General features: G+C 39.8%; 1 protein-coding gene across 2 annotated transcripts; it reads right to left on the bottom strand.

Moving 5' to 3' along the window:
- Positions 1-242: 242 nt before the first annotated feature.
- On the bottom strand, positions 243-25,407 carry LOC134400697 (E3 ubiquitin-protein ligase RNF38-like). 2 transcript variants are annotated; one of them, XM_063129188.1, is made up of 11 exons: positions 25,149-25,407; positions 18,085-18,278; positions 15,161-15,371; positions 13,562-13,729; positions 12,948-13,118; positions 12,095-12,256; positions 10,282-10,388; positions 9,116-9,200; positions 7,727-7,848; positions 6,221-6,320; positions 243-3,847 (listed from the first exon to the last, which is right to left on the bottom strand). In XM_063129188.1, exons 1-11 carry the CDS (start codon positions 25,284-25,286, stop codon positions 3,785-3,787), a joined length of 1,521 nt encoding a protein of 506 aa, XP_062985258.1. In that variant the 5' UTR covers positions 25,287-25,407; the 3' UTR covers positions 243-3,784. The 2 variants fall into 2 exon arrangements, with proteins under 2 accessions (XP_062985258.1, XP_062985259.1); XM_063129189.1 differs by lacking the exon at positions 25,149-25,407 and adding an exon at positions 23,755-23,881.
- Between the last annotated feature and the right edge of the window lie 158 nt (positions 25,408-25,565).

Below are 25,565 nucleotides of genomic sequence, written 5' to 3'. Positions count from 1 at the left end.
ATGAACAAGTGTCCTGAAGACATTTACTGGAGGAGGAGGAGGAGGAGGAGTCAGGACTGAGGGATTTAGGTCAAAAGCCTGGTCACATTTTGCCTGCCTTGTCCAGGGCAGTGAGGAGGGGGAGGCATGATCCATAGCGGCTTCTTGCTCAAACCGGTAATGTAAATGTTCTTAGGTTTAATTGTACATGACCAGGTTATGGAGAACTAATGCTATACCCAAGAAGCTACACGTAGTTGTAGAAGTGTACATCATACATTTATTACTGAACAACCCTCTCAACTCCAAAATTGGGCACAGGGATTAAAAATAAAAATTCATTGCACTACTTAGTAAAAGCATTACTAGTAACTCTCATAAAAAATGTACAAATTTTGTTAAAAATTTATCAAGCCTTCAAATGATTTGGTTACAGATATTTATAATACATTTAAAACTACATGTTAAACAATACAACGGAGTATGATTTGAAAGGAAACACGTCAAATATTACTCTAACAAAACCAATAGGCTTTCATAAACATTAGCAAATTTGCAACGCAAAATAAGCAAAATGAGGTAACAGAAGGTACCAAAGGGGACAGAAGGTGAGAGAGAACCACAGCTCTCTTAGATAGGGCTACCAGTAACCAAGTTTGTGATGAGTTTTTGGAAAGCAAAATAAGAGTTAGTAAATCTCAGATAATACAAGAAATGGAAATGTTAACTGCTGCAACAAATATCACATTCTGGAGACTGTACAAAAACACTATACAAAAGAAATTACTTTGCACAAAATAATTTGTAAAGAAAGCTACGAAGTAAGACCTTAGAGACATCCATAAGGCCTTTATACCCATTAAAGAAAAAGGCCAGGAAAGGTCAAATGAAGTTGACAATACATGCAAATAAAACCCCAGCAGTGCCAACATGATAAAGCCAACTTTTTTTCCTTTAGTGGGAGAGGTAGGGATAAGGAAGAGGGAAAAGGCTACCCAGTGTAATTTGGTGCGGTCAAGCACCAATGAGGGCTGTGGAATTAGATGCACAAATGTGCATAACACATGGCAGTTCATGGCGAAGTATGAATCCCCTTCGCTTCTGCCAGCAACAATGGATTAAGAATTCCACCGCAAGTAGCCTGAGCTGGTTCAGAACTCATGCACATGTGGCCGCATACACACTTAACAACAGGAAGCAAATCTGTACACATTTGCAAGAGTCCCACACAAACAAAAGCCATTCAAAGAGTAGATCAGCCACAAGAGTGCAAAAAACAACTTGGTCATCCCTACTGCAGCCCTATCCGTACATCATCAGCCTTACTCAACTAAACTGGGGAAATAAAGGACAGATACCGCACTGCAATAGGATCGTGATTCAGGGCGAACGAGACATGTCTGGAATTGGGTAATATGTGCCTTGTCACTCTTTTAGAGAAAGGAAGTGCTTTGTTTCTATGCTTTGACAGTGGACTCTGAGTGTGGTAGTGTTATGATTGGATTTGTACAGGTAAAAAACTTTTTGTCCAGCAATATAAAAAAGACCCAAAGTACTGCAAAACAGGTGTGGCTTTCCACCGCACCTCCCAGCCCATGGTTTTGTTAGCGTAAAAAAATAAACGTTTACTATGTGCAATTTAACCTTTTTTCTTTTTTTGGACATGTTGAGACAATTTCTTAAGAGTACATTGAGGGAAAAGTTGTAAGACTTGTAAATCTGTCACACAGTATGTAAAACTGCGTCATGAGCATTAAGTTCTTGACACTATGGTCAGTCTAAGGCGTCGAGATACTATACAGAGGCATACAGTATCTGAAACAGGGCGGAGTGAATGAGAATTGTGCTTTTTAATTTTGTAGAATCATAAGCTGTGATTGGTCAAGCAGAGCCTTCAGAAGGAAGGATGATTCACAAACAACACTTTTATGGAGGAAGAAACAGACTTAACATATAGCAGCATACGAAAGCACCAGAAAGGACACAGAGAGAAACTCAAAGCCAACTGGCAGCAGCAATATTGCTAGCTGCAGTTTTTGTGCTGTTGCAACCAAAGGTTAAGGTGTTTAAAACATGGGAGAGAGAAATGGAAGAGTTCACAAACAAATGTGCATCTTTTGGAGAACTTTGGTAGCCATTTCTAGATAGTAGTGTATTGGTTGTTGTTTTTAAAAACTCCGAGTCTAAAATGTTAAGTGATGCCATTTTTTTTCCAGAAGGCAATTGAAAGAAGAACAACTCCAGACTCATAGCACGTATTATTTTTTCATTGACTTGTCCATTCTTGAATATGAATATTCTTCATATTACCCCTATGACACTGAGGGTGCCTTGACATCACACAAAAGCTTGCTACGAAGTACAGCAACCTGAATTGGATCTTGTAACATTTTTGCCGGGTAGTAAAGTATTAACATGGAACCATAGCTGGGTGGGGGAAACTCACATATTCTACCTCTAAGAAAAGTGCTAAAAATTGGATTTTGCTCATAAGTTGAATGCTTTTAAAAAAGGAAAGGAAAGATTCTCTCTCTTTAAAATTAATTGAACTTGTTTGCTTGTGTATGGCAAGCAGTGTTAGTGCCAGTGTTCGTAAGCTAAATTGTGTATTTAAGAGCTATTTTGCCAAAAATACAAGAAGCATTTGCACAAGATGAAAATGGGGTGTGGAATCTTTATCATTTCACATAAAAATCCAGTTTCAATGTTCGACAGAAAAGAACCAATATTGGCTGGAAAGGTTTAAAAAGGCAGAGAGGACGTCAACTTTCAATCACGAGTTGAGGTTTTTTTTAATATTGCTACCTGACTGTGCAATGCTGCAACTTCTGCAGCCTAAAACAGTAGTCTTCAGACCTGGGATCAACCTTTAGTCCAAACGTACATTTGGGGACCCACTTCTTACTTTCTTACTATCTATTTACATGGTGGAGTTGGTGCTGTTCCTTAGGTCTGGCTGCAACCCAGTAGTGGTTCCTGACCCACCAGTTGAAGACAATGGCCTAAAAATAAGGCTAATTATTTATAGTAACTGGGGAATCAATATGCTCTTATGACAGACATAATATCTCCAATTAATGGGAAGCATAATAATTGTCTGAATAAAAGCAAAAAAGCCTTTTAAACTATTAAATACATAGGGAGGGGGATGAAATCCCAAATGCTGCATCCTTAGCATTCAGTGTGCAAGAAAGAAACCAGTGTACAGTACTAGTACTGTTTAAATAATACACAAGATTATACATTGCAGCATTATTAATACTACACACATACATCCTCAGTACATGCTGGTATATAAGTCCTCTCACACACTTGTCCAAACACTTGCTCATCCGCAGACACACAGACACCCTGCGATCAACGCAACCACCCACACCATTTATTCCCACTCACAGTATTTGAAGGCTCTATATAAGGTAGATTGCTATATTGTCTGGAACTACCATTTTTTTTAATATAAAAGCACATGCTAGAAGATCACGTTCCACTGTAATCTCGCAGCAACACTCGGAATGATCACACAAAAACCAGGGAATGTTAGTGCACACACGAAATTAAGCTGGAGTTCCAATCACACAGTTAGTATAACAATCCCATAATTGTGAAGACTAATGATAAGCTTTATAGTTGATTAAATCACACACAGTGCAAAGGAAGGTCCATTGACCCTTTTGTGTAAAAGGGAAGGCCGGAAGCCACACAGGTTAAGTTCAATGCAGAGATCATATATATATGTAGTATATATATACACACACACACAAACGTGACTAGGAACACCCAAAGTATAATTGTGCTCTTAGACTGGTCATTCTGAATCACGATGCACTTCTGAAGCATCAGCTCTGCAAATAGGGCAGGTACGATTTGCCTAGAAAAGAGAAACAGGTGTTATTGAATTGCCAGAGCTACGACCATTCAGCATTACATACTAACTAATGTAGAAAAATAATATACTAAGTTGAGTTTTGAAAAAGGTCACTATAGACTGAACCACATACTCTGACATAACCAAGCAAGGTAGGGGGGAGGAAAAACCCACATCAAAACTCAGGGGAATTTCAGAAAAATTAATAGGATAGCTACTTGACTTGGATCTATGGGTGGTTTTTTGTTTTGGCCTTAACTTTAAAAGTGATTAAGTTGGTATTAATTGGAATACTCTGTAATGGTGAACTGCAAGCATTACTTTCTACAGCAGCACAAAGAGAACAAGACCAATGGCAAACACATCCAGCAGTTGTTGACCGAAGCGTCGAAGGGACAGCTTGTATATGTGAGTAAACCATCACAGAAAGGTGAACCTGCAGGAGGGAAGCTTATATGCGAAACCTCTACACATGTAGGTTTCTGTGGGATTGGGAACCCTAATTACCCACAGTAGAGCCTTCCCCAACCTGCCACCTTCCAGATGTACAACTCCCATCATAGAAATGAGTGTGTTGACTGCAGTGATGGGTGTTCTAGTTGGATGCCAGATTGAGGAAAGCACCATGGCCTGGGTACACGGGCTTCTCTCTTGCAGACATCCAATACTGTTATTATTGTTATTTACATTTATATACCGGCCCATAGCTGAAGCTCTCTGGGAGGTGTACAAAGAGTAGAAAACCCACAGTCTTGTGATGGGCACATAAACCCCTTCACAAGATGAACACATCAGTTTCAGTGACTCACAGAGCCGGCTTTATCATGAAGCGGGAGGAAGCTCCTGCATGAGGTGGCGAGGAGTAGAAAGAGCAGCAAATGTGTGCCACCACCACCCCTCGTGCCACCACCTGTACCAGGAGGGCTCACCTGGTCCACGGCAAGGCACAGCAAGGGTTAAGTCAGCCTTGCTGGTGCCCCATTCTCCAGCCATCCCATTCCTCCTCCTCCAGTTTCAGAGAAGGAGCCACATGGAAGGGCTGTCTTCGCGAAGGCAAAACTCAGAGGAGAGGAAGAGGCTGAAGAGGAGAGGCTGGAGCGCAGCATTCTGGGGCAGCCAGTACATCCACTATAGACTCATAGACCTTTTCCTCTCACTCACGTATTAGTGAGCTACTACATTTGATACAAATAATACAATCCATCACATGGGGCCAATTATTTCATTGTTTTATGATGTAGTAAAGTCTGCTAGGGGTGACTTTGCCATGTAAGATACTAGTTTAAATGTTCTCCTTGGCATGGTTACAGTGGGACTTCTAGTAGGCATAAACAGTGTACTATTATGGTTATTATTGCAACATCTTCTAAAATTCTCAAATATGCAGTGGCTCTTCATAAAATGGTGACTTGGATCCTAATTTCCGTGAACAAAGTTCTATTCAGGGAACGGGACTTTCTCCTTTCCTGTTGCAGCCCTCTGAAAGTTGGTTCCTCCAGAAAAAGATGGAACAAAGTGCAAGGTCGCAGTAGGAAGGAGTAATCTGCAAAAAATTGAAGACCTTCCCATGCACAAATGGAAGTGCCTTTCTGCTTGCACAGGGCACTTGGGATCTAAGTAAGTCAGTGTGCAAAATTCACATGGAATCTACTGGAGAATATAATTACACTTCTCTACTACTGGGGAGCTCTTTTCTGTGCTATGCAGAAAGAAATGGTGGCATCTAGCGGTAACGTATAAGAATGCGGAAAATCCACAAAATTGTCACAAGCATATGACTTATGAGCATCCCAAGGGCATAAGTTTAATAGTCTTCAGGGTATAAAGTCTGAGAAGATCCTGCAGTTTTGATATTTTAGGTTTTACCACTTGCAGTTTTGATATTTTAGGATTTACCACTGCAGTGACACAATGGAATTCAGTACATTCTCTGTAATTGATAATTAATTTCCTACTTCAATTATACTCCCATATTTTTCATCTTGTGTACATTGTTGTTCTGTCATGACACTGCTTGTTCCTGCTGGCTCCTTCTTAACCTTAAAACAAATTAGTTTATTTATTTTTTAAAATATATTCAGTAACATTCTTGGAAACACAGATTTTGGTGGAGCTTATAGACAGAGCTCTCCAAGGCAACCTGTTCTTTTTCAGTAATAAAAAGCCCCATCTTAAATAACTGTAAGCAGTACAATAGACTATTCATACATATATCGTCTGTACAGTCTATTTTTATATATATATAATGTTGCTATACTGAGAAATATTGCTGCAAAATAGTACTTTCTTGACTTGTCTGAATCTTGAGAAGGGATGACATGCAATACAAATATGAATTTAGGTTACTGTAGTTTCTTTCTAAAAATGGAACATTACCTTAAGCCATTTATCGACACACTTGGCATGGAACTCGTGGTTACATGGTAAAACTCTAAGTAGTTGCCTTGACTCAAAGTCACTCATGCATACTACACACCTAAAAGAAAGATTGTGGAACACCTTATTTCAATAAGAGCAACAAAAGTTTGGGTTTTTTTTTTACAATATCTGAAAATGAGTATGCAGATATTTTAAAATATGAAATAACTGCAGTACTTTTCTGTGAGGTGTAAATGCTGATGTGGCAGTGCCAGATATTTGCAGATATTATTTTTAAACAGACTGCAGTTTTACTGTACAGTGCAAGATTGGGCAGAACAAGTCCTTAACAATGCTAACCCAGAACAAAAAATCTTCTTGTAAAATAATGTGTGTGTATATAGTGCTCTGAGTTTTCGAAGCATTTCCGTACGTTGTATCTCAACAATCTTGAAGGTAGGTGAAGAAAGAGACATGGATGAATAACGACTTGCCAAAGGTCAGGTAGCAAGTGCACAGTTGAGCTGAAATTTTAATGGCTAATTTCCCATCACAACTCTTATTAACTCATATTTTAGCATCAACATCCACTCTACCAGCAAGATAGCTTAGCTTTTTCCAGGAGTGAAGATTACAAACCACTTGACTTTGCTTGGTCGTGCATTATAGAGATTAAAATAAACAATAAATCTTGTTCTGCAGAGAAAATGAAGTGACAAAAATCTTTGACAACTGTCTAGCTACCAACTGGAAGGCAGGGTGATGTTATGGCTACTGAGGGAGGGTGAAGAGCTATTTTCTCAGCTAAGACCTGTTTGCCATACTACTTTAGAAGTGGTGAAGTCAAGAGATGATTTGCCATATCAGTTCCATGTAGTAAATGTTGTTTAAACATTCATCTCAAGCAGCGAGAGGTGGTATTCACATCAGAACAAGGCAATGTAGGCTATGGCTCACTGTAGCGCAGCAAGTATCAGCTCCCTCCACCCCCAACACAAGAATACAAAAGGCAAAACTGATACAAACACTTGATGATTACTTTTCACATCCAGAAATCTTGCATAAACAGGTATGAGTAGCCAAAGAGACAAAAAACCCTCTTCTTACACCCCTTTTTATTTCTTACTGTGGCAACTGGCAGGCTCCCTGTATTAAATAAACTTTAATTTGTTTGGTTTTAAAATATAAAACTCCACATGTTGTTCATCTTTCTGCGCTATCAATAGTATTCTCCTGTGTGGGTAAAGGGAATCAATTGGGCACACTGGGTGTCTCTTATACCTGGGGAATATAGGGCCTGAAGCTTGAGGAAAGCTGAACCAAAGTGGAGGCAAACGTACCTCAGGGCAGGCTGCATCACAACTCCCAATACTGAAGTTAAACACACACATGCACACCTTATACTTCAAGTTAACTAACATCTATACTGGGAAATAATTTGTGATAGTATATAGCAGTTCTTTGCTGTGCTGGTTTCCAGCCAATGAGGATACTAAAACTTCAACAAGGGGAAAAAGTACTTACAAAGTCTGTTCTGACTGATGGTTGTTTGGGTTGAACCTATAAGATGGAAGTTGCTCAATATCTGCTTTTGTCAGACCTCTTGGTTTGGCCTCTCCCAGTCTTTCTGCCAAGTTCAGAAGTGCCTAGAAAAGAAATCCAACCTTTTAAAACCCACCCACAGTTTAACTTTATGTGATATAAAAAGGAGCAATTGAGCAAACCAGACTCTGAGTGCAGGATTTGAATTGTCCAAGAATACATGCAGGCGCGTTAACGTACAACAACATGTTCAATTCTGAGCAATAAAGAAAATCCTAGAAATCACTTAGCATAACTATACTGATGGAAACAACTGTATTTTGTAATTAGAAAGTAATTAGAAGTCTAGCAGTCTAGAAAAATGTATTTTGTAATTAAGAAGTAATCAGATGTCTAGCAGCCTTTAACCTGTATCTAATGGTAACAGTTTGTACCAATGATTGGTTGAATGGAAAGCAACCAATCTTTCTCCTCCCTTCCTCTCCCCTTGCAACCCTCTCATTGAGGGCTGTGGGAGAGATCTCCTGAGATCACTTCATAAGATCCTTCCACAACTCAACACCAATGGATTTGGGGGACCCTTCTCCCTTTTCCTTAGGTGTCAATGATGGAGTCCTCCAGGCATGTCTGTGGCCAAACAAAATAGCAGATCTGCACATGAATGGCCTTTATTGTGCAAACGGATCTGTTCAACAGCTCTTTCAGTTGCAGGCCTCCTTATCCTACTAGTAACCAACAACAAGCTACCTAAAGACCTCTTGCTAAAAGCACTACAAAACAAGTATAGGCCTTATTGTGACTCTGGTGCCTGGCCAGCCATACAAAAGCTGAGAGGTTTTCCCAGTCCCTCCTTCAGGGATGGGTTAATCTGGAGGACCGCCTCACTTTGTTTCGCCCTCTTGGGTGCTTGTATCGGACAGCTCCACCTCCTTTCACTCTGCCCTGGAGTTTCTTTGTTGCCACCACTGGTGAGGATGTGGCTGGGCTTGCCTCCACTTGATTCTCTTGCACCTAGACGGGCCTCTTGCGGTCTCCCTGAATCTCTATTTCCTCCCTCAGCTCTTTGTACTCCTCCCTTTCAGGTTCAGATTCAGTTCCCACAGTCTCTGTAGAGGTAGTGGGCCCAATCCTGACATTAGGAGTGGGGTTTGGGGAGTTACGGGGGGCGGGAGAGAGAAGAAAGATCAATGTTGTGAGCTGCCTTCCACTCACACAACCATTGCTTGTAACCTCACAAATAAAGGAAATCCATTTCAAAAATTAAGAAACCTAATCAAGTCTCAGGCATATTTATATAGCATTTATTTATTTATTATATTTCTAAACCGCCCAAGAGCCAAAGCTCTCTGGGCAGTTCACAAAAGTATTAACCTCATAGTTTTCTACTTCACCATCTTCTACATCCAGCTCAAAACTGAAGGCAGGGCCAACCGTGGGGGGCATTGGAAGCATTGATCTGTGGAGAGAGCCAGCATCATATCATCTTTTAGTACTAGCCAAAAAGTCTGCAGGCTTTTAAAAGTATCAACGTTTTGAATTGCATGAATAGATCAATCTGAATTCTAGTTATGCCAATCATTGCACAAGTAAGTCTACAATAAAATTGGCTCCCCTGCGGTTTTATACATTATGTTACATGTTTATACTTCCAGAGATCCAAGTGTGTAAATCCAGTTTTAGAATGTGGATTTTTTTTTTAACTTCCACATTCTTCCCAGGGTGGCTTACAAAAAAAGGTTAAAATTATAGTAAAACAGATTAATACGAAAGCATTAAAATGCCACTATACAAAAGAGCTAAAATGTGTATAAGAAGAAAGCTCGTCCTCCAACAATATCTGAATGCTAGGGTAGAATATGGAACATTGCAATCTTATCAAAGTTAACTTATTATAGAAGATCAAGGAATGAACAGCAGATAAAGACGTTTGTTGAAAAAATGCCCTTATTTATTTTCTTCTCTTTACTGTGGAGTGTGTCTTGTTCCTTCTTACAGTACGATGTATCATTTTTATATGTAAGAAATACGATAGATTTGTAGAACATGTTTTAAAAAACAGGAAAGACGCCTCAATAAAAAACAGTATAAAAGCAGTCAGTGGAATTAAAACAAACATCAAGCAGCATAAAATAATGTAGAGCATTGAAAAACTGGGGTAGGGGAAGGTTTTTGCCTCGTGCCACAATGATACAAAGGTATGTTGCAGGTGGGCCTCCATGGCAGAAGTGCCTCACAGTTACAATAATTATTTCTTTAGCTCTGTGAGTCTATTCACAAAACATCTCTTGTATTTATGATGGAAGAAGGCCCTTCTTGTTACCTTATATGTCTGCATTCCTGTTTTTATGATCAATTGAATTGCTTTATTTATGATTTTGCGTTAGGTGAATTCACAATAAAACAGCATTTCCGCTATTTTTAAATGACAATACTTGACTTCCTTTGGGGGCCGCTATATGCCTGTCATTTTAGTAAAATGGCATCATCCATCCTAAAGCAAGGGAAGAAGGTAGGCTGTTAAAACAAAACAGACTTACAGCACATATGGTAATAGGCTGGGATGGTATGGAGGAGGCGGGATTGGCTGTTGGGATCGAAATCTGCTACGTCCTGTGAGTCTTCGAGGCATAAATGGTGGATAAGGCTGAAACAAGGAAGAGGGAAGAAGGAACGGGAAATGGTTTAGTAGTCTAATATGTAAAATGAGATTACTTCGGTTTAGCACTAAATTTTTAAAAGAGTTTTCACCACAGTATATCTTCATTTAGCTCTACAATTCAGTTTCTGACTTTCACAAATTGATGAACTAAGTCTGTTAAATAAACTTATTTTAATTTCATGGAACACACTGCTAATTTTTTTCTAATTTTCAACAGCTGCACATTTTGAAGTACTTAATTTTAATCACCTCATAAGAATAATATTAATAATAGGAAGAGGAAAAGACAGAAAAATATACACCACTGGCTATGGAGGTTAAAGAACTATGGCAACAGGAAAATGTCATTATTATTCCGTTAGTCACATCAGTCACCGGCATCACATCAAAAAACTATGCAGAAAACCTTCAGAAACTGGGGCTACCAAAACACAATGCAAAGCCCGCCATGTTCATCTAGAAAAACCACCACGAGTGAGAAAAGAGAATAAATAAATAAATAAATAAATAATAATATAGATTTACATTAGAAGTGCCATGCTGGATCAGACCAAGGGTCCATCTAGTCCAGTGGTTCCCAAACTTTTTCAGGTCACCGCCCACTTGGTTCCACAAACTCATGCCCTACCCTACACTATAAAAATCATTATTCAGAATAGCGGTTTTCAATGACCCACTAAGAAAAATAATAACAATAAAATTCAAAACAGTAACAATTAATTGAATATTTATTCAAAATCCAATTACATTTTTTTAGTTTATTCAATTAAACATAATTGATGAACTTGATCCAGTGATATCATCTTTTCAAAGTCTGATAGCCATTTAGCAAGTATATAAGATATCACATTTAGTAACTAGGGTAGATTTGATTTGATTTATTGCATTTATATACCGCCCCATAGCAGAAGCTCTCTGGGTGGTAGAGTACCTCACTATTCTGTAAATTCTTAATGTGATGGATGGGCTTGATGAAGTGATACCCATTTCCCAATGTCTGATTTAAAGTCACTTAACATGAGTCTTAAATCACCACGTTTAGTAATCTGTTTTGCAGCCAGCGTGGCAGGGCACACCAAGCAGGGTATGTCTCTTCATTAGCATTTTGGTGCTTTTGAAACATTTCAATTAACCATTAAAAGGACTCTTCTTAAATTGTATTAATAGATGTGTGGCTTGGTACCAAACTACCTTTTCCCATAAAAATGTCCCTGGGTTTTAAGACCTTCTGGTGAGGCACTTCTCGGAAAAGACCACCTTGAGCACCCCCCTGCTGCCCCCTTGCCTCTTAACACTCCCCTATGCAATCCCACCGCCCCCAAGGGGGCAGTACCACCCACTTTGGGAACCACTGATCTAGTCCATCACTCTGCTCACACAGTGGCCAACCAGCCATCGGCCAGGGATGAACAAGCAGGCCATGGTGCAACAGCACCCTCCCACCCATACTCCCCAGCAACTGGTGCACACAGTCTTATTGCCTCAAATACTGGAGATAGCACACAACCATCAGGGCTAGTAGCCATTGATAGCCTTTGCCTCCAGGAACTTATCCAACCCCCTTTTAAAGCCATCCAGATTGGTGGCCATCACCACATCCTGTGGCAGTGAGTTCCATAAATTAACTATGCGCTGTGTGAAGGCATATTGCAAAATGAATCATGGCAAACTACTGAAAAACCACCACTTACTACTCCGAAGGACACCTCTTGGTGTAAAGGGTCGTGCGCTAAGAACTGAAGAGGGGCTGAGGGAGGCAATGTCGGCGGATGGGCTGAAGGTGGATAAGTAAAACCTCCTACAGGAAGATGGTCTCCAAGCAACTCTACTTCATTTTCTATCCTTTGAAGAGGCTAAAGAAAAACAAAAGAAAAACTGAACTATATTTAACCTTTTAAAGATATACTTGCTATTGTATTCACCAAAAATAGTTATTTGTTATATGTATTGAATAGATATTACACAGTACAGATGTTCATACTATCTTGTGGACAGATTTTTTAAAAAAATGAAGTAGAGGTGGGGAAAATGCTTAGTATGTTGCCTGAAATAAACGCTTGTCATACTTTAAAGTGTCTCCTTCTGATACTGAATAAATGTTGTAATTCAATGTTTGCTGCCTATTTCAATATTAATACGTTGACATGCGTTATGCAACTTTTTTCCCCAGTATCATGCAAGTGAGAATATTTACTTCTTCCAGTACTTATATCTTCTGCCGCTCCCAGATTATGGAATGGCCTGCCAGGAGAGATTCATCAACGTAATAGTTTTTCTGAGTTTAAGAAAGCCATAAAGACTGATCTCCATTTTTCTTCTATTTTCCTAGCAGAACGGAAGTTGAAGTAAAGGCTAGATCTGATTTTGCAGGTCACAGACTGCTAGGGGCTGGTCTCACTTGCAAAAGCCCTCAAGATGTTTTGCTGAACACATCCAGTTTCTCTTCTAGACAGCCAATCAAAACACACAATCGTAAATACAGCGTCCAGAAGCAATTCCTTACAGGAAGTTCGGAGATTTTTTTCCATTTAAAATAATACCTACCGACCGTGTCTGCTGCGTTTGAAAGGGAAGAAATTGGCCTGGAGGTGGTATGTGCGGAGCGTGATGTGGAGAAAGGTGCGGAGGATGCAAAAGAAATGGGTCACTAGAAAGAAGGGGTGGGAAAGCTGCATATTGAACTGGTAAGTGTTGAACGGAACATGCCTGAAGCATCTGCAAAAGAAGAGAAAGAGCTTTATCACACCAGCGTTATACTGTGCAATCACTGCGAATTGCGTGCAAATATGAATCCTGCCCTGACCATCAAAATATGGTGATAATGTTAATTTTAATAAAGAAATATTGACAGATTTTATACTATTAGACCACCACCACTGACAGTCTAACTTTCTAAATAATTGCCTAAATACATTAGTGAATTAACACTCAGAATGTCTATGGGGAAAACCCCAGTAATAGAGTATTCTTAATGTTTGTAGAATAGGCATAACACTCATTTCTTACATGAAGGATAAAATACTATCAACTCTTACTTAGGAGTAAGTCTCATGAAACTAAGAGCAACTTATTTCTAAGAAAATAATTTCTTGACCTTATGCAGCCTCCAAAGTGATCTCTAACTTGATATTGAAGAGAAGCTTTTAAGAACTACTTACTGGGGCAGGCACACTGCAGATGGGGGGATGCTGCCCACTGAAAACCACAGAACACCCTGGGACCTGCTGCGTGTTGCAAGTTGGTATGTGCTGACCTGTGCAAAGTGGGATCCCATGGGGCGCCACTGTGGTCACTGTGTACGAAACAGGGACTGGGCCCTGGTGGATCTGTGAAGAAGAACATACGGAGCTTTCAGCAGGTCAGAACAAAACGAAAAAGATCAAACTTTCAAATTAAAGGCATGAAAGCATCCGAGATCATGAATGAACGAAATCTTTACTGCTAAAAGCGATAAGCCATCACAATTTGACATAGTTAGGAAAATAAAACACAAGTAAAAAGATGAGCTAAAGTAAGTGGAAAAAAATAGGTAAGTTTAAAATAAAATAAAAATAGTAAACAAAAATAAAAAGATGCAAAGTCATATCAGCATAAATTAAGAGCACCCTAGTGCGGTACTAGATCAGCACATATAAAAAGGGCAAAATCTCCAGCTCCCCATTACAATATTTGTAAATAGTCTTGATGCCTAGATAAATAAATCCTGATTTTTCACAAATGCACTACATGCCAGCATTGGGATGCTGGTCAAATTCACCATTCACCTATTGCCAACTGAACATCTATTGGACGGCAATCAAATTTTGGATCGAACCAATTGACAGCAATGGCAGAAGCAAGGGTCCTTTGCCCCCAGCCTTGCAGGAGTTATATGGCTTTTCTATATGAGGTTTTTAACCTGCCACTTTACTACATCTTCCGCTTTACTACATTACACAAGAGTGTCCTAAATCCACTGTCCAGGGAGGAGGTGCCTTCATGGTGACATGCAATGTTTTTAGGAGGGACCGCAGGTGTTTAGACGACAGTTTGATTTTGGAATTGATTTTACAATGCATCTGGTTCTTTGAATAAACTAATGCTTTATGTATCAATATCATTACATCAAAATTGATAGACTTTTTTATTATTATTAATACCAAAAGCTACATTATGGAAAAATCATATGCTTGATTGACTTTGTGACATAGCAGGACATCAGATCAGTGTCCAGCCTTTTCTATTGTTTAAATATTTGAGATGCATATCATATCTAAATATATTTAAGTGCATTTAATATGCCTATGGCATTTAATGAAAGATCAAAACAATGTACTTTTATGATTTCTCTTAACTTTTTGATTTGGTGTCCTCAAGACACCTGTCATGTATGGGAGTAATTCAAAAGCTCTGTGCTAAGGCACACTAGCAGGCCATGAGAAATCATTTCAGACCAAGAAGAGAGCCACTACATCTGCAAATGATGCACTACTTGGGCCTTGCCTCTGTCTAAAAAGCCTCCATTGAGGGTCGGTAATTCTGCCATGTCTCTGCACCAGATATGATTAGATTGTTCCATAAATCTCAGTGCAGACACGCTAGAGTTACCCAGCTTCTGAGGAGGCACGCCCAAAACAGGAAGGTGCACAGAATCATAAGGGAACTTCCTCCTAGGACAGCCAGGCAGTTCTTTTGGGCATGTTTAAGATAAGTGTACCACCCCCCCACACACACAGGTACCAGAAATTTGGAAAACTTTGTTCTCTCTTTCATCATACCTGCTCATGAATGTCAACCATCACTGCATTCTGCTGTGATGGATGAGCAGCCGGGTGCAACATACGGGGAGATACATTCGGTGGGTGAAAGGCTCTGGGTTCTTCTATTGCTTGTTGGTGTCCATACGGAAGACGGTAGTTTTCATCTTGGCTAACGGAACTGTGTCGAGACAATCGATCTCTTCTTGTTCTCTGGCGTCTAACGGGAGGGCTGTAAATAATCAATTGGACATGGTTTTTTTGTTGGTTTTTCTTTCAAATACATGGCAATTTTCTCTTTTAGATTGACTAAATTTCTGTAATCAGAATGATCTAGAATGTCATTTTCTAATGATGCAAATAGAAGACTGGAAAGGAAAAAAATGGAAATAGAAGCTGCTCAGGGAAAAAAAAACTGGGAGCTTTAATAAAGTATAGCTTAGGCAGCCATCTATATTCTCTGACTACATAATAATGCCAAAATTACCACACACTCCAATTACTGAGAAACAGGAGTGAAAGACAAGATGAACTTAACACATGGGGGCAGGCCTGCCCAGAGGGGGACAAGCTGCTTCCCCCCCCCCTCATTATTATTGGCGGATAAGTAGGGGGGGGATATCCTATGTTTTTATTTTAGGGAATTTTGATGTTAAATATTTAAAAGGCATAAAATATAATTTAAAAGGCCTTATTTAATTTGTTGTTGTTGTTTCCATTTAATGCTAGTGCAGCATCTGAATCTGATCCAGCACCAATTCTGTAAAAATACCTATGGTGGACTGAGAGCCTTGGAGTCCAAGCAGTTCCGGATTGGTAGGGGGCCTTTCTCTACCTCAAAGTTCATCAGCCATTCCCAGTAATTTCTATTTAACCTAGTGAAGTATTTTCCCTCAGTTCTCTTTCAAGTGCTATTGAGTGTGCCTCGCTAGGGAGTTTCTCTCTATCTGAAAGTGTTTTTCCTCAAATCTGAGGTTTTATTCTATCTTTTCTCTACCTATCAGAGTTTCACATTATTTTTATTTTCTATTTGTTTTTCACGATACTTGCAATCGCCCTCACAGGCATATGGCCCTCAGGGCACCTTTTTGAAAGTGCCCTTAGGGTCGCTCTGGGGCAAAGTTGCCGCTCTCCAATGTCAATTCCCTCTCTCTATTGTGCTTCAGAGAGGGGCACATTGTTGAGGCTTGCACTTATCTAATATTTTAGGATGTTTTAAGGATGTTTTAATCATGTATGTTATGTTTTTAATCAGTTTTTAATGTGTTTTATATTCATTGTTGTTCCTCGCCTCGATCCAAGTGGAGAAGTGGGTAAGAAATAAATTATTATTATTATTATTATTATTATTATTACTATTATTATTATTGAAGGCCTTCTTGAAACAATCAAGAAGAACCTGATCCGATGGCCTAAAATCACCACTTTGGAAATGGGCGCTCGCTTTGGTTGAGGAACCAAAATGAATGGCAGCTACCCCATCCTTGACCTCATGCAGTCTGCTTGCCATGCAAGAGCCTGCTGTAATCCCCTCAGTGTCATCCTCTCAGTGTTGTACTTCGAGTATACAATATCAATCCACTATGAATCGATCTTTGGCGCTTACACTGGTCAAAAAGTAACAAAAAAGCATAAAACCTCAAACAAAGCCAGCCTTTCTTCTTCAGAATTGAAAAAGACTTCAAAAAAAATCACATGACTCTGGTAGGGATCAAGCACCAGGCTCTTCCGCCCTCTCTGGCCCTGAGCAGGCACCTTGTGACTGAGAACGGCCCTCTCGGGTCAGGCCCTCCTTTTTCATACCATCTACTTTTCTATTGTACAGACAAATTTAAGTTGTTTGCAAAATGGGAGGGAAAGGGTTTATATAGACTCACTCCCTTGCAACCAAAACTGGAACACAGATAGAGAACAATTATGAGACGATATACTGTGGTTCCAATTACACCAAATTCTTCATTTGATATCTATGCTGGCCATAAAGGCACAGGTTGTGCTCTCAACTAAACAGATTTGAAAGTTTAGTGGCTTGGGCAAAATCTGAAACAAAGGGTTTAATTGCAAGAGCATGTCAGATGTTAAATGCCATAGTTATCGGTAAGGCAGAAGGAGCAAAATGGCATGTGGGGGAAAAAAACCTGAATTGGGTAGCATTATGTTCTAAGGTCCCTATGAAGTCTGTGTCACATGGAATTAAAGAAAATGCATTGAAGATGAGACACCGGTAGTATTTTATCTGTAATGGAAATCCTAGTTGTCAGAGGTGTGGAGCCACCAGAGGCACCTACCTGTATATGTGGTGAGACTGCCCAGTGGTGCAAAGGCTTTAGAGCCAGGTCTTTGCCTTTGCCTGTGAAGTGTTACAACAAGATAGAACACCATCTGCAAAACTGGAACTACTATCTCTTTATATGGACTCTAATACACATATAAGTCATAAAGAGCTCCTGACTTTTTTATGGACAGTGAGCAGGTCGGTCATAGCTGGTAACTGGAAATCAGCTAACGAACTTCTCTTACCATATGGAAAAAAAAATGGAGAAACTCTACACTAATGGAGAAACTCACTAAACATCATCAGGTACGAAAAGGCCAAATAGAAAGTGACACTTTTAATGGACTATGGCACCCCTTTATTCAAATCACTAATATTGAGAAGAATACACAACAACTTCCTAAGACACATTGAACTCTATGGAGTAATCTATTAGGATGGTGAATGATAACTTTATCAGGTATTCTTGCTTGTACCAAATAGAGATCCTGAGTGATTGGAAAGACTGTAAAGAAATTGACTCACATGTGGTGGACTTGGATTTGTTACCGTTCATTGTTAGTTGGAAAAAAATCAATTTAAAAAAGGTAAAAATAAACAGCTTGATAGGTGTGTAGCTAATTTCCTCAGTCAGGAAGACTAACTTATTAAAACTTTTCCAAAAACTTGCCTCCTCCTGTTGCGTGCAGGTGTGTTGCATCGTTCCCCTGAGAAGTGATGTTGGCTTGATCGAGCTAAAGGAAGCTGTCTATTTGATGTCATCTCCCATGGTCGCATTGGCGGTGATGGAACTGGTGCTGATGCTGTGTAGTCAAAGACTGAGTGTGAAAGGCGCTGTCTCTTGGGACTTGGACTGTCTTCACTCTGTACAATGGGAAAAAATAAATAAATCCACAAGTGATGGATATCCCAGAATAGCATTAAGGCTATCATTTCAGAGATAAATTAATTAATAGGTTAACCAGGCAGCACACATTTCCAGCCAACAAATGAAATATTAAATATCTACTTGTTTCATTGTTCCAGTAAGATTGTAGATTATTGGCCATCTCCTCTAAACCCTTGTTTCCTATGGATTCTTGCAAAGTATTTTATGCAAAAATATCAGTTTACAAAAGCTAAGGGAACAGAATGCAAATGTGTTTTTGTTCCGTTTTTTGCAGTATGCTTGCATAACACAAATTTCATGCCAGTGGACTCTAGTTGGTAAATTATTATAAAGAAGCTGTAGTCAGATGAAGTTCCATCTTAACATGCTAGACTACCTAAATTTTGGTCTGCCAAAATTAGCTTGCATATTATTTCCTTGTTAATGCAATATTTACAAGCTCTGAAATGTATATAACCAAGTAGTGCTTTCATTCTTCTGTAAGAGGTGATCCTTGACAAGTCATTGCAGCTTTAAAAAACAGCACACAATTATATAAACTCAATGTAAAAGATGCCCATGCCTTAGTGGGATACATTCTGAGCAGCCGGAACATGTCAGAGAGGCACATTGCATGGTTTGCTAAATCTACATTAATGGGATAAGTGTATCATTCTACAACACTGGAAAGTAAATAAAGCCCCAAATATACACAATTGGATTCAAGATCTATTGGCCTTAGATGCCCACATTTATTTTTCTGTGATGGTGGACCAAAGAAGGGAATCCTGATATCTGCACAAAGGATTGCTTCCTGGGTGGTGCGAACTATCATCCTTGCTTATGAGCTTGAAGTTAACTGGAGTATGCTCACACTCGACAAGGGCAGGGGCTACTTCAGTAGCATTCAGAGGTGTGTTACTGAAAGGCATGTGCAAAACGGCAATGTGGTCGACACTGTCCACGTTCATAAAACATTAGCAAATTGATGTCAATGCACGAAAGGACTGTGCTTTTGGACAGGCAATTCTGTCAGTGCTTCTCCACTGACACCAAATAATGGCGCACCTTCAGGTCACTTAATGGCAGCTGGGAAAGGTAAGCAGTTACTGTTCCTCTAACATCAGTAACAAAAACAAACAGTATACTTGCATGACCAGAACCACTGTGCTCAACTACATTAATCAGGTTACATATGGGATTAACGTTTTGCATTTTTCTTGTGTTTTAGTTTAGCATGTAAATTTTGATATGTGCAGCACTAATGATGTAACAGCAGCAGCAGCAGCTTAATCTGAGTGATCAGAAATGGTTTTACACAAACAAGATCAGAACGTAGTTAGTAATTAAGAAAACATTTGGCTACAAGTATTTAGGGAACAAATACTTAATTTGGCCCAAACTAAACTATAAACATTTATATGAAGGACCCAGTATTTCATCCTTGGATGAATAAAGCATATGAATAAATGTCATAGTCCATTACTTCCACCACTCCAATCACACAAGCAGGAAATATCAGGAAGTGCTCTTAAAAGCCAGAAGCAAAACTGGAGTGTCATGTTGTCATCTAAAGAAACTGTAAATAACCACGAGTAAGGAATCATGAGCACACAATGCCTTACGTAGAAAAAGCTCTTGGTTCTATATCTTTACAATTCACTCTGATCACTAATAGGAACTTCCATTTGGAAACTAACATTAGACATTATCAAGTCTTAGTATTCTTGAACAAGTACTGCAACAATTCAAATTGAAGCGGAAAAGAAATATATCAAGGAGAAAATGTTTTAAAATATATTTCAAGTTTCTAAGAGCCCAAGTGCGAGGCTTTTTCTAACCCTGTGCATAAGTTTTTGCTAGTAGACTTAGTGCATGAAGAAATACATGCACTAAGTGTTAGAGCTTCAAATAAAATCTTAAAGAATTTTAATTGTACAGATCTTAAGAGGAAATCTATAATGAAAAACACTGTAGTGTTTGCTTTATAAATAGAAAAATATGGCCAGTAAGCCATGGTGGCTCAAATGCTACATACCCATCTACTAACAACTTTCTCCTAGCTACCTACTTGTTTACTCTGGCCTTCCCGATATATATGTTCTACTGGACTGTCCTGCTCTGTAGCTGCAATTTATGCTGTGAGTTTTTAGTTATGTTGTATTGCTGGTATGTGTTCTATGAATGTCTACTGCCTTATTATTGTATCAGGAGTTTATGAATTTTAATGTTATAAGCCACCTTGGGAGGGCTTTTGTCCTGAAATATAGCCTTGAAATGTTTTAAATAAATAAATATCCTATTTATGCTAATACTGATTTTGAAAAATTCTATCCTACCTCTTCTATTATTTGCAAAAAAGCGGTAACAACAAGCATAATCTTAAAAACAATTCTAAAAAACCAGCCTACCCAGAAGAAAGAAAAAAGCAACAGCAGGATAAGAAATAAAAAACACTACATTCTCATATTTTACTCCTGGGGAAAAGGTGATCACCCTGGGTAGGCAAAGAAGGGGGTTGCTGAGCACTGTGATTAAAACAGGCAGAGTTTCGCTGGCTTTAACTGCTGCCGCCCCGTTGATGAAAGGGAAAAAGCACCTTCTAGTTCTGTTCTCCTTCCTATATTAGGCTCCTAAAAATTTTTTGAGCACTCACTCACTTTCTTATTTTACAAGGAGCAATGTGCTCCTTCTCTCCTCCTCCTCCTCCCCCCTCTCCTCAGTAGCCCCCACCCAATCCTAGGCACACTACTTTTATAAAAGTGCGCACACACACACACCTTCTTTAAAATGCTCCCCTGTCTAAAGCAAGCATGTGCTGTGTTGTTGTTATGTGGGGGATTGGTGTGGTGTTGAGGGCAGCCACTATAGCAGGTGGGTACTGAGTGAGCCAGTGAGGGGGCAGAGAGAGGAAGTGGGGGGACCTGTCAAAAAGTGCATCTGGAGGAGGAGCAGTTAAGAAGCACAGCATAAGGAACATGTAACTTACACTAATGGAGTGATTCTAAATACCACAACAATTAACACTGTGTTCCCTACAACGTATTACTGCGCAAGACGGAAATTGTGTTACCGTTATGGGTTCGTTACTAAATGACGTTAACTGTACATCTGGCCCTAGTCAGGTATCCCTTCTCTCTTAACTGCTAAGTGCAGCAAGGAAATCCTTTAATACAACTTCTATTCTCGTCTCTGCAGCATGCCCCTTTGACAGGGTATCTATAATTTAGCATTAAACTAGACATTGTATGTATTTATTTGGAATGCAGACTGAGGCCAGATCCACACCAAGCAGTATATGACGCTTTGAAAGTGATTTGAAAACAGTATATGGAATGTGTCCTGGGCCCCAACAGTTGTCAATGTTGTTATAAAGCAGTAGTGTAGATCCTGCCTGCGATTCAAAACACCGTCAACAAGATAGAGAAAGTCCCCTCTAACTCTGTTAGAACTTCTGAAAGCCTATATTGGATCCAGTAAAAAGAACATGACCCTCCTCCAATAATTTATTTTCCCCTAATTGTATCTGTATAACTGAAACTGATGGAGGAACGTCACATTAGATCATTTGTGGGAGAGCTATTCAACAACTGACTGTTTTGATGTCATGTTCTATGTTGTTATACTGCATAAATAAATAAATAAATAAATTCTTACCCGCCTCTCCCTCTGGATCAAGGCATTGAATAACATTAAATACAACAATGCAATATAAATCAAATACATAAACCTTCTAAAATGCAGATATAAATGAAGTATTATAGGACAGGCAATTAGTAAGATGAGTGTGAACTGCACAGATGTGATCTGTGTCTGTCAGGTTGTTCTGAATGAAGATTTTCACTGATGAAGAGAAAGTTAGCAAAGTTAGTTTTGTAAAAAAAAAATGCATTAACAAAAATTATTCACTGGAGCAGATTTCATGTCCTTAGATACAGTAGAAACAGCCATCTTTGGGTGCAGTTTCCAACATGTGCTTAACTGTATGGGGCGGTATCCAACAGTTGCGGAAGTGAAAAGTTGCTCACGCAACCAATCTTTCCTCTCCTCCCCTCACTGCAAATCACTTGAAAAACTTCTCTAGCCGGTGCCCTTTGTCATATGTCTACAGTTAAACAGGCCCTTGTCTTGACAACGTCCAGGAATGCAGCACGGGGTGGCGCAAGGCAGTGTGATGCTGCATTGCCACTCCTTCCGACCATCTACATTGGAAGGAGCGCAGTTGCGGGCTTTCTGGGCGCTGCCGTCACCACTGTACCTGCCCGCCCAAGCACACACGCGGCAGGTCAGGGCGCCTGGGAGCATCTGCGTCTCCTCTTCTAAGGTTAAGGGTTTTCTTTTTTAAAAAAATTGGACTGACTTGGTTGTGTTTTTTAAAAAGCTGTAAATGCAAAGGATCGCATTAACAGCTAAATGGGGGAACAAGGAGGGAGGAATGGGGTGCTCCCTCCCTGGCAGAATATCCAACCCCCCCCTTTATTTATTTTTTCTTAACAAGGATCCGCACAGGTGCGGAGCCTCGCTCCAAGCTAAAAATGTCAAGGTAAGTGCCCGACTTTAGAGCAGAGCTTTGGGGTTTTGCCCCTGGATCATGTAGATCACCTGCCACCACTCTGAAGCTACCACGGGGAAAAGCACCCATCTAGGCAAACCCCAGCTCTCAGACAGCCCCTTGCTGTTTCACATGTTGCACTGTTTTTGCGTAAATCCCACATTGTTCTTATTTATTTATTTATGCATTTGTTCTTATTCATTTAAACATTTGTATCCTACCCTATATCACTAGGATCTTGGGGGCGGCGTGCAAATAAAATCCCAAGCATTTTTCTACGTAGAAGTGTTTTCTGTATATGAAAAGCATTAAAATATAGCAAGCCCCAGAACACTTTGAAGTGAATAATAGAACCATGAATATTAGAAAATGTAACGAATGATTCGAAGAGATACTATCGATATATTATACTTAACTCTCTTAGCCTCTTCCGGCAGGCCTACCCAGAAGAATTTTAAACCAAGAATTTTAAGTTGTTTGATTGTTTTTATGTTGTATTGGCTTTAATATGCTCTTTTGATTAATTTCATGTATCTGATTTATATTATATTGTTGTACTAATGTTGTTCCCCGCCTCGATCCAAAGGGAGAGGCGGATAAGAAATAATTTTATTAATTATTATTATATCTAATTATGTAGAGATTATTAAAACTGTACAACTCATATTGCCATTATCATCAAAAGAGTGGCAAACATGAAAATGCAGACACAAGTCTTTCAAAATGCAGATCCCTCGATCTGACCTGCAATAAGTGCTACCTAACCTAGTCATGACTAACTCTGCAAAATTGACCTAACTTTTATACAAGTATGCAATGTGTCTTTTCAGGAAAAGGTATGCAATTAAAGAAATTGTATAGCTTTTCCATAATCCATGTAGACACTGTCATACAATTCCTTACACTCCTGTCACACCAACCTTTCTTTTCATTCTTCACTGAATACTTTTTCCTCTCCCTTCCAATGTTTTCTCTCTGTCCACTCCACCTATTTCAGAAGAACAACATATAAATGCTTTTTGCACTCAGACTAAAATGGCTACTAAAAAGACAGAAGCACAAATTTAAAAAAAGACACAAGTGCTTACTAAATCCCAACTTCCTCACAAAGATGGCTCACGGGAATTGATTACATATTTGTCCTTTAAAGCGTTCAAGAAATGCTGGCACCGCTTTGAGGAGTTAGAGAAGAATGGGGAGTTTATCACAGTAATTAAAAGAAAAAAGAGATAATTCACTGAGACACATTTCACTAACACACATTTCTACAAAGGATATCCCTGCAAACACAGACAAGATCCCACTTGTAACAGTATTAGGAAAAAATATTTGAAACTATCCTGCAAGCAGCATTGAAGAAAACCACTGGAGTGTGATTCAGTAAGGTACTTCATGTCAAATCACTTTTAAGTGGCCACAGTGGGTTGGTTTTCCTTGCCCTGTTTAAGGCATATTTTTTCTAGTAATTCTGTTAGCTATATTACCTAGTTTGGACAGTTTATAGTAAAGTGATACAAGAAGACAAAAGGATGACTGGTTAGCTTGTAGACAGTCAAAAAACTTTAGCTTAATCTCCTTGACTCTCCCGTTCCTCCCTTTCCTGTACATCAAAATGTATATGGTAAGTTCCATAGGGCAAGGATCTGTCTTCTTACTTGTGTGCGTGTGCGTGCGTGTGTGCGTGCGCTTATACTGCTCTTTGTAAAGCACAATGTACACTGAAGATAGGATATAAAAAAATGAAACGTAAGGCAAGGTGTGGAAATGCATGTTTCAGTCTAATTCTATAACATATCCTCTGCAAAGGTATAACAAACAATACACAATTAAGGTGGTTTGAGGGTGGATAGGAGACAAAAGATCTGGAGTCCCAAGACATTTCTATCGCCAGTTGAGGGGGTGGTTAATGGCCACAAACAAAACTGCCCATGGCTATTTGGTGTCATTTCTTTTAATAAGTGCTCTTTCCTCACACTGGAATTCTCAATAAAGCAGCATGTCTTACTTTTGTTGTTTTCTATTCCATATTTGCTTATGGGGACATCTCCGCTAGAGACCTTCCCTTAACTATCACAACCCCATCCTGACATCAGGCGGGAAAACTGCACAGAGTTTAAGAGCGAGGTTAAGAGCGTTGCACAGGCAGCCCCCTCCCAGGAGGGAGCATCTCCCAAAGGACTGGACCAGACCACCCCACCCTGGTCAGCCCTGAGGAAATTAATTATCTGTAGGTAAGGAAGGATCAGGTTACGAAAGCAGAAAAGCCGGGGAGGGGGGAGGCATCTCTTCATCTTTCCCATACAGGCACTGGTACCTGAGGGGAGCTAAGGAGGAACTCTTCCTGCCTGGGGGCGGCGGCCACCGCTTGTATCAGCAGGCCCGGGTTTCCACGCCGCCGCCGCCACCCCCTGCAATGGATTCCGGGATAATCAGCGCGACTCCATCCACTCATCACAAGGAGGAGAAAGGACCTGACCACGCTGCCCTCCTCAATGAGCGCCCGACCGTGCCTCCAGCGTTCTCAGAGCTTTTCCCTTGCACGGCTGCCGCCAACATCCACGAAGCCCACCACCTCCGCCACTCTCCATGATGCTCTGGCCCCACCCCCTCCCTAAGGAAGCCCTTCCACCTACCATTCAGCCAGCAGGAAAACAGTGACGTCACCTCAATTGACTTCCTGGCTTACCAATCACGGTCGCCAAGCCAGCCAGACCTCTTGAGAGCCCTCATG

Source organism: Elgaria multicarinata, chromosome 6 (assembly GCF_023053635.1).
Source record: "Elgaria multicarinata webbii isolate HBS135686 ecotype San Diego chromosome 6, rElgMul1.1.pri, whole genome shotgun sequence".
In the NCBI taxonomy this organism is placed as follows: Eukaryota; Metazoa; Chordata; class Lepidosauria; order Squamata; family Anguidae; genus Elgaria; species Elgaria multicarinata.
This window is presented reverse-complemented; position numbering and strand designations above follow the sequence as displayed.

Coding starts and splice junctions, on each gene's coding strand:
- LOC134400697 (XM_063129188.1), bottom strand. CDS start 25,286: ATGAGTGGATGGAGTCGCGCTGATTATCCCGGAATCCATTGCAGGGGG. Junction 10,389..12,094: donor AAGAGGTGTCCTTCGGAGTA/GTAAGTGGTGGT, acceptor TCCTTGTTTCAG/CCTTATCCACCATTTATGCC. Junction 6,321..7,726: donor CATCAGTCAGAACAGACTTT/GTAAGTACTTTT, acceptor TCTTTCTTTTAG/GTGTGTAGTATGCATGAGTG.